Raw genomic sequence first — 9,854 nt, forward strand, 5'->3', positions numbered from 1 at the left:
CTATACCCCACTGGGACAGTTCCCCAAAAGCCAGTCATACAGGGAAATCGCTCTCTTCCTTCCCCATCTCCCGTTGGTCACCACAAAGCATCCTAGCCTTTGGTGGCTCTACAGAACTCACAACTTTCACAGTGCTCCATTTTCTTTGCTGGTGAGAGCTCTCCCTACAGATGCTGAGTTAGGGCCCTAGTAGCTTTTCCTCAGTGGCATTTTCCTGTTTCTTCAAGGTGTCAGCAGAACCATGCTGGCCTACAAGCTACTGAGTTTGCAGTAAAGATTCTTTTGTAATGGTATCAACTCACAGGCCAACAGCCTGTGATACTGGAAAGCTCTCTTCTCAGCATGCGTGAGACAAGACTGAGAGAACAAACCTTCACCTACCAGAGCCCTTTAGTCACTCACAGCAGCAGCTTGTTAAAACTATTTCAGCTGTGCACAGAGCCCTGTGGATGAATGCCAGTTCCCTTCACCCTTCTCTGTACATTTATAACATACTTTAGTACTCTTTCAGGCTTAGCCATAAACATCATTTTCAGCCCACTGACATTACTGGGATGTGGGGTGGAGCACCCACCTCAGCAACACAGAACACTGAGGACCAAGACCAGCATTTGACACAGCACTGATGTATCCGCCTGTATATTTACACAGCAGGTTGTTACATTTCTATATACTGTGCAGGTGCAAGGTTCAGGGGGTTCTGCCTGCACAGAAGAGGAAATACCCAAGAAACCTGAGCATACATAAACTGGTTGCTGTGGAATAATATTGGTCTCTCATTTCAAAAAGCTTGGGTCTGTTTCTACTCAGGTTGGATTGTGAATTGTCAGCAAAAAGCTGATCAAGAGCAGTGCCAAGGTTACGTGTGAAGTTTCTTGTGGCATTGAGGAAGGTTATTAGTTGGAAAAGGAAGTTCAGTTCCAAATCAGATACTAGCTTTAACTCACAGGCCTGATCCTGCAAGCTTTAGTTCTGTAAGTGGCTCTCTTGCTTTCAGCAAGATTGGTCCAGCCAGCAGCTCTCACTAGCTTGGGCCAAAGGCTTTTACAGATAACTGCATCCAGGCTAGGGGGGAAAGGGAAAAGACAGACATCACAGAACTAATTCATTTTCCACAAGAAAGCAGTAATAAAAATGAGATAGTAAGTGAGCCTTGCCCTTAGGTTACTGAATAGCTACTAAATTAAAGGAAAGGCTAGTATGTTTGGTAAGAAATTGTGTCACACACTGCGGGCATCAGTAGCAGTTACTATGGACACAGCTTCCAAGAGAGACAGGCAGGAAGAGAGAGATGGAACAAAGAAGAAACAGAGCTAAAAAAGGGTTAACTGGGATTTTGAAAGATCACTGTCTAAAAACCTTATTCTGTATAGAGTCAGTAATCCTTGGTATTCCGAAATTCTGGCATGCTCCAAACCCTTCTGGTAGGCTGGGTGCCTCGTTCCACATCCTCAGAGATGGTCTTGATGTCACTGATGAATGGGGAGATCCTGGACCGAGATTTAAATGTTGTTAAGGAAAGGCTGGTTTTGTTCTTTGTGTTCCATTGCCTGGCAAGCTTCTTGGCCTCTTCCTCCTCTTTGATCTTCTCAGCAGCTTCCTGCAGGACGGAGCGGAAGAGCCGGGATACTTCCTGCACTTCTGGTTCATATTCAGCAACGAGTTGCCGGAACCTGAAAGCACAGTCAAGGCACGGCTTCGATTAAAAACATAAAATTACAGATTGCTGCCAAGTCACCGTGCTAGGCTTGGAACTTGTACTTTCCTGCAAAATGGGACTCCTTGGACTAAAGGGAACAACAACAGGGAAGGGCCACGAAGATATGCTCAAGGTCTCTAAAATCACAAGCAAGCCAGAGAATGTAAGGAAGCAGTGAATCACCATTTCTCATCAGCACAAGAAATAATAGGGAGCACCAAACAAAGGTGCAAGTTTGAAACGGAAGTGCTCTTTTCACACACCACCAATGAAGTCAGAACTCAATGCCACCAATATCTTAAGAAACAAAATGATTAGGCAAGTTTGTGGAAAATGTCCCCATCACTGCTGATTAAACTTGATTGTCTAAATGCAAATCCTTGCTTAAATAGTCCCTGAACTGCTTCTTACCAGAAGCTGAAGATAAACCAGGGAAAGTCCCACTAGACTTGCCTTGCTTCCAATTTTTATTCCCCATAGCATCACTCCATAACCACTAGACAAACAAAAAAATTCTGTAAAACTCTTTTTTGTTATATGTTTGTTAGTCTCTCAGTATTTAAATTTCAATGAAGGGGTATTTCATCTTCCAATGGATTTCTGTAAGATAATGGACTGGCTCAGCTAATAACACCTTGGCAGCACAATGCTGTATCTAATTAGACAACTGTGAATTACTTCAGTCCCTTCTCAGCAAAGAGCTCAAAATGGTTTTTCCACATTTATTAAGCTAGCTTAATACGAGGGAAGTGAAGAGCTACCACTGTTTATTTTGCAGGTGAGGAAAATGAGATGCAGAGCAGGATAGTTTTCTTAAAGTCACAATCTGGGCCAAGGAGAGAACATACCATTCCTGACACCTTGTTGGGTGATTTGGTCCCCAGCCTGGAGAGCGTGGGATCCACTCCCAAGGCTCACACACTGGTCACATAGATATTCCAGTTGCTCCACAATAGTATGCATTTATTATAGATTGTAAAATGGCAACTCTTCATATAAATATTCCATTCTTAACATAAAAATTGTATCTACAAGCAAACACAGAGCTAAACTAGTATTTCACTAAAATCCAGCTATTTGTACTTAATGGAAGTTAAAGTGTATAAGGTGTGTAAGCATTTTTGATACTTTTCTCCAACAAGGATGGAAAACAGTAGGATTGCATTTAAATAACCTGATAGAAGAAGATCTTGCCTCTTGGTTTTTTGATAAGCCCTAGTAAAGTAGCAAGTTTAGTGCATTATAGAATTGCTCTGCTTAATGGTGTACCAGAGGGTACCCAAGATAACGAGGACAGAAAGAAAAACGGAGTTAAACCAAAAAGACTCTTCATACATTTGTGCCTTTCGACTCTTCCTGTACAGGCCTACCAAAGTCACCAAGATGTCCCTTAACCGTGTCAGTTGCTTCAGATTAATTCCTAGTCTCCCTTCTCCAACTCTTGCTCCTCCCCACCTCCCCCCAAACCTCTAAACTTTGAATATTTGACTGCAAAATGCCTTTGAGGCACTGCCATTCACACTGGTACATAAGTACTTACTTACACAATGATGCTAAACTGAATTGTGCAGAGCTGTAAGAGCAAAAGACAAGGTCTTGCTGAGGGTGAGCGCATAGCAGTGGCAACAGAGATTTGCTGTACATTGCGAACATCCTTTCTGCCTTCTGAGGGGGCACTTCAGTTGCATTATCAAAGAGCCAAAAATACAGTTTTCACAATAAATAAGCTTCTCCCTTTATCCTAGTGAGAAGCACAGACAGTTGAGTGCATCAAAACTCAAGTCTTTGCAACAATTATTATTATACCAGGGAAAGCACCTTCAAAGGATTTTTATTGCAGAGGTGAAGCGACTGAGTCATTCCATTATTTTATCTTCCTGTGTATTTTAAAGAGAGATGCTGTCATATTACATATATGTATAACAGTACATCCTCTTCTTTTGTATTGGCAATTGTGCACCCAAAAGCCCTCATAATTGCCTCCAGTTTTAGAGGCCGTGTGTCATATTGCTGGATTGTGGCTCCAGAGCAGGTAGCAGCATGTGTCAGGCTATTACTGGTCCAGTGACTGGCTCTGGGAACCAGAGGGAAAACGGGTGGTATGACAGCAAATTTACCCCCTGAGCACAGAGTTCTAACGCTACTGCCCTATGTTGCTAATAACACTCCCAACCAATCTAGCTGAAATAGTTTTCTAAAATCAGAGTAATTTTCTACCTTCATAGCTATCTGCCTGTTTTCACTCTCCTTAGCTAAGGCAGCAAGAACCGTTTTGTGAACTCTCCTTTTGCTGTTAAGATTTACCTCTGACTTTTCAGGACCAACACAAAAACTACTTCATATGGATTTGAGCAGGTCTAAGCAACAAAGAGAAAGCAATCCAACAGACTGCCTGCCAGTGACCCAAAGAAAAGCCACTCTCATGCAGATGGAGAAGGGAAAGTGGATTCTTTCATCTCCTCCAATAGTATGAACTGACATCACCCTTTTATTAATGCCCACCTAACTTCAGTACCAGCATGTATGTGCAAGGGACAGCCCATGTATGCAGGCAGTCCAAAAGATGCACATGCCACAAACATTTCTCAGCAGAAAGGGTGGAAAGGTTCTCAGGGCTTGAGATCCAGCTAAACCAGTCTGTGTTAGGAAAGAGGTGGTTTGCTGCAGCCACCTGTGCGTAATTGAAGCCATCTTCCCCAGTTATCAATGAAAGCCAGTTGATGTGTTGGATGATCCAGCAGTCTGCTCTCTGCACAAAACAAGCAATATATAAAAACAGTAAAACCACTGGAATCAAGAAATAAGGGCTTGTATCCTGGGAAACAAAACCCCACAGAAAGTTGCTCAGTGAAATTAAGCACACAAAATTGCACAAGGCTCACCTATCTTCTAGCAAAGGTTAACGCCCTTACACTTTTGCATGGAATAGTTTCAGACTAGGCAACTGCAAAACTGTATGCAGAAATCCCTCAACAGGGTTTCCTTACAGATCAGAAAAGTATACCTATCTATCTTATTTGTGAAACAAATGATAATAAACCTATAACATATTACACAAGTCACACCATCTTAGATGTGACTGTCAACAAAACTCACCTTGAACCAGCACAGAAGGCTGGGGAGCACATACATACAAACAGAGGGATGAGCATGTTCCTTAGTCCAGGCTCTGTTTTAATCACAATTCAAACAAAGTTGTTCTTTCAATTGTGACCCTTCCATTTCCTAATATGGCCGTTAGATTTTAAGAATCCGTCTGTGCTTGGCTCGTACTGGCACTGCTTATTTTAAAGTGCTGTCACCTGCCTATGTGATTCTGTAGGTCCCCAGTTCAGTAAGTTTCTTAAGTACAGCCTGAACTTTAAAGACCTCTTAAATCCAATGGAAGTCCATGGATTTAAACAATATGGTTATAGTTTGGGGTATTCCTGAGTGCCTGTCTGAGCTGGGAGCTCTAAGTAGATTTATTGATTTGAAAAAAATGTAGGGTGCTTAGTGCTAGTAATTAGTTGCTGACTTCCAAATCTATATTTTGAGCAAGAATTCTGGTTATATTGTAAAGCTATGAACAGCTTTGTTTTGAGAAGGCTACTTGACTCCCAAAGTACTATGGCATTCATACTACCTGCAAGAATCATGTCACATCACCTCAAACATAAGCTTATAATTTTAAACAAATCCATATCTAATTTTAGGCATTTGTTTTATATTCAAGCATACTAGGAACTCCACTTCTGCTATACACAATCCTTAGAAAATTACAGTCCTTAGCCTGTAGTAAAAGATCAGCAAAATGTGGGTTTACGTTTCCATATTAGGGTTTTTTGTTTGTTTCTCTCTGGGCAGAGAGGGACAGAAACCAACTGTTTCACTTTTGCTGAAACTGAAATAGTCCATAACTAGCTCTGGATTAGAGCCAACGCTCTGAGTAAAAAGATGACGAAAATCAAGCACTCTGTATTAGCAAGCTACTAATCTACACATTGGTTTTGACCATGGCAGTTAGGTACGAAGGGCTTAAAAAAAAAAACAACACTGTCACTTCCTTCAAATTGCTCCAGGATTTAAATATAGTCAGTGATCTCCGACTCAGTAACCTAAAGCTAAGTTACACCTAAACGCAATAGCTTTATTTGTATGAGGTGAAACAGAGCCTCCAGATATTGATGGAAGAAGTAATGGTATTTGCAGTGTATTTGAATTCTTCCAGAATATCAAGCGAGTCAAAGAAGAGTTTCTATTGACCCAAAATACAGATTTTACATAACACACAAACTAGATCTAAAAAAGCCCTCCCACTTAAGAAGGGCTCCTTTCCAGCCTCCTCCACATCTAAAGAAACAAATTTACAGAAACTCTGCCTCTCAGTAGATGTGACTGTAGCCACAGAAAAGGACAATTTGGATTATCATTTAGATCTTTGGAGAATAAAGCGACATCTCTGACAACCCATACAAAAATGTTTTGTTCTCACTTTGCCTCTGAGCTTAGAATCTCACAAAAAAAGATCTTGCATAAAACAAACTCTGCAGTCTTGCAAGATGCATACTACTTGTGTTATTTAAGAATTACATGCTTGTTGAGTACATCAAAAAGGACTTCAGCTCTTCAAATGTCTAAGACAGAAGGGATCTTAGGATCAAGTTCAGTATTTCAGAAAGAACCAAAGGCTTCAGTAAGGTACATGCTCTGCATTTATTTCCAAATGCAAGCCTGTAAATTTGTCTTTTCTGGAAGTTTTTTCTAAAAGTTACTACATATTAGAAAGTCACAGGGTTTTCAAGAGGAAACATCAGCAACATAATGACCTTATGATTAAAGTACTTCACTGGAAATGTGAACATTTCAGTTGAATTCCTATTATACTCATCTTGTGCAATTTTGAGGAAGTCATTAAAATTTCCATGTTATCTCACTTTCTGAGAGGAGAATGTATCAAATTCTGGCTGTCTTTTAGTTAGATTGGATGCCCCTTCTTTCTCTTGTACATTTTCAGCTCCTACCATGGCAAGCCCCATTCTTTTTCATTGTTTCCATGTCAGCAATGAAGATTTCTGAACCACAGGGCTCTCAGTTAGAAGGCAGAAAAGAAGAGGGGTCAACTGTTCATATTTTCAATACAAGAAGAAGGTATTATCAAATAAAACTAGTACACATTAGTTTGAGGCAAGCAAAATACAGTTTTCTACAGCAAAGTTGTAGTTCAGATGTGGAACTCTGCCATGGAGTGCCACAAATGCTAGAAGTTTACATGAGTTCAAAAAAGAAAAGCAAAATGCCACAATCTAAACAAACTACGGAAAGAAAAAGCCACATAGGGCAATTATGGACAGAAGGACCATTTCTGGCTCCAAAAGTCTCCACGTTACAAGGCACAGTAAGTTGGAGGCTATATACAAGATACTGTAATTGTCTGTACTGTTGTATTTGCTTGCCTTGTTCTTTTTTCCTTACACTCATGCCACTGGCCGTTATCTCACATACAGATTGCACATCAGACCTTTGACTCAATCCAGTTTTTCCATATTTGTGGCTATGAAATTTCCTTCTCAATCACAGAACTGAACCAATGAAGGTTTTGCAAGCCTCATTTTCTTCATGTGGCTCTGCTGACTGTGCAAACTGCATGGTATGAAACAAACAAAAACATGCCACTTCTCAAATCATACTGTAGTACAATTTATGGCAGGCTATAATAGCAATTTGTAAGAGAATTTTTAAGAGGATGGTTTTATCCTTTTTCAATTGTGCCCACATAGGGCATACCAATGTTGCAGAGAATGTTTATCCACTGACAACAATATGCTGAACAACAGTGAACAACCACTACAAGCTGCACTGAAATTACGCATCTTGCGTGATCTCAGTGGTAAAAAAAAAAGCTAAGCAGCACCACCAAGTTGCATATGGCTCACCTTAATATTCTCTTCTGAAGGAGATGAAGAACCCTGGAGCCTCCCAACTCCAGCAACCAAAGCCTGCTCTCATGGAATTAACCTGCTTTCCAGACAGGTCTTGCTCAGTAGCCCTGGGGATGGTGAAAATAACCCTGAACCTCGAGGGGTTTGTAGTGGCTTGTTTACAGCATAGCTCAGTTATACAAATACAAGGCAGGTGCTGTTCCCAGCAAACTTTCACTGGAATGAACGTGGCCACTGAATGATCCCAGATCTCTGATTCTGCCACCACGGCAACCTTTGCAAAAGCCACAGCCCTGTACCAGCTTGCTTCCAAGGCTCAGCCCTGAGCAAGATGGGAGCTAGAGAGGTAGCTTTGGCATCCTTCCCTGGCTGCCCCCACTGTAAGACAGAGGACCAGCTATTTTCAGCCCTATTACAGTTGTAGTTGAAGAGCTGTAGATTCATTTGTTCAAGGGAAAACAAGTGCCAGCATACGCAGTGAGGGACAGCATGGTGCTGAGTGCCCCATTGTATATGGCCTACTAAGACTGCCTTCTTTCTAATCCTTGCTGAAGAACATGTTGGAACAGGGGAAGTGCATTATAAAGGCCCGTTCACAACTTTGCTTTGGCTAAAGTGGACTTCAGTCACTATTCCTCACTTGCACTGTACTAAGTGAGGGGGTTTAACTTGGAAAAGGAAAATTCAACTCCCTCCCTTCCAGTTTGGATGCTACAGCAGGCTTAGATCTATTCCTGAAGGCATTCTCACAGAGAGTTACCCAGCTGGCAAGCAGCAATCCCATGTCTAGCACTTAAAAGGCTCAACAGCAAGTCCAAGAGGCTGTGTCTGCACCTACACTGCAGAGGGCAGAAACACCACCTAGGTGTTCAAGCCAACTGCATGCCTCACCTGCATCCTACTCCATGTCAAGGGTGTGAAGGGAGAACAGGGGAGAGACAGCCATGCAATCTCTCCTTTCTCTGGGAATACCTGGTTTACAGGCTGAAAAACACAATAGCACTTTTTTGGCTAGTCTAGACACTAGGGACAAGTGCCTCAACAGAGCTGCTTGTACAACTTAAATCAAGGAAGGAAGGCTCCAAGAGTGGATAAATACCAAGGCAGATTTGTCAGAGACTATGGACTCTCCATCCTTGGAGATCTATAACAATGGACAGAACAAGACCCTGAGCAACCTGATCTGACTTGGAAGTTGGCTCTACTCTGAGTAGGAGGTTGAAGCACATACCTCCAGAGGTCCCTTTAAACCCCAGTTATTCTGCAATTCTAGAGAATAAAGCAAAAGCTATCACAATACTGAAATACTAACTGTTTATCAGGCAAGACTGAACTTCTCTGGCTATTCAGGAGCACAAACTACTCAACCCAGTCTCAGAGGGAAATGGCATTTTGTAGATTTTTGAAGAAATGATACCAAGTTAAACTGACTTAAAATGTGAAATTTCTCCTCTTCCACAAAGACACTGTCACAACATGACTTACAATACAGGATGCCAATTTTTGTTCTGTTAGTCTTAACAACTCTCACTCCCCCTCCTCACATGCCGTAAAGAAGAGAGTGGGAAAGGTCTGTATCATCAGATCTTTTACTGTACCTGAGTATGACAGGCCCACAGTAGGAAGGAGGTATTTTGGCACACATATCCTCCAGCTGCAGCCGTTCTCCTGGGCTGATATCATAGCTCTGCTTTGGATAGCTGACCAGCCAGCCATAGTCCACTCCAGTCTTGATCTTGCGATACTCGTTCTCCCGCTCTCGCTGCTGCTTCTCTGCCTGCTTGGTCTGCCAGCTCAGCTCCATCATTAGTGTCTCGACCACCATTTCTGTGGGGTTCCTCTGGGAAATGCGGTTTGGGGGTTCATTCCACCTGAACCAGGATGCCAGTGACATAGTGCTCTGTGTGTCTTCATTGGGAGTGGGTTGAGGGTAGGGAGGGAGAGAGAGAAAAAGAACAGTGCCATCATCAACATACTTCAGCTGAGAAGATTCTCCCCGCACACCCCTCTAGTCTGTTCACCTAGAAGTGTTGCTGGATTAGCCACTTAGAACTAATTGGTGCTGAGCACCTTAAGAAATCTTACCCATAACGTCAAACCTGTGTAGAGGGTAAGACAAAGTGTGAAGAGGCCCTGTTTCCCTTGAACTTCCAGTCACCATGTAATTAAAGTGATAGTCACAGTTCTTGGGTCTGAAATCAAGTTATAAGGATACCTTGCTCCCTCCAGGTTAG

At 42.1% G+C, this 9,854-nt stretch overlaps 1 protein-coding gene across 1 annotated transcript; it reads right to left on the minus strand.

The window, feature by feature from the left end:
- Window positions 1–1,362: 1,362 nt before the first annotated feature.
- Window positions 1,363–9,514, minus strand: RD3 (RD3 regulator of GUCY2D; the record flags this gene model as incomplete). The annotated part of the gene is made up of 2 exons (XM_080342595.1): window positions 1,363–1,673; window positions 9,219–9,514. 2 exons carry the CDS (start codon window positions 9,512–9,514, stop codon window positions 1,376–1,378), a joined length of 594 nt encoding a protein of 197 aa, XP_080198721.1. The 3' UTR covers window positions 1,363–1,375.
- Between the last annotated feature and the right edge of the window lie 340 nt (window positions 9,515–9,854).

The sequence above is a fragment of the Nesoenas mayeri genome (genome assembly GCF_963082525.1).
Source record: "Nesoenas mayeri genome assembly, chromosome: 3".
NCBI classification, from domain to species: domain Eukaryota; kingdom Metazoa; phylum Chordata; class Aves; order Columbiformes; family Columbidae; genus Nesoenas; species Nesoenas mayeri.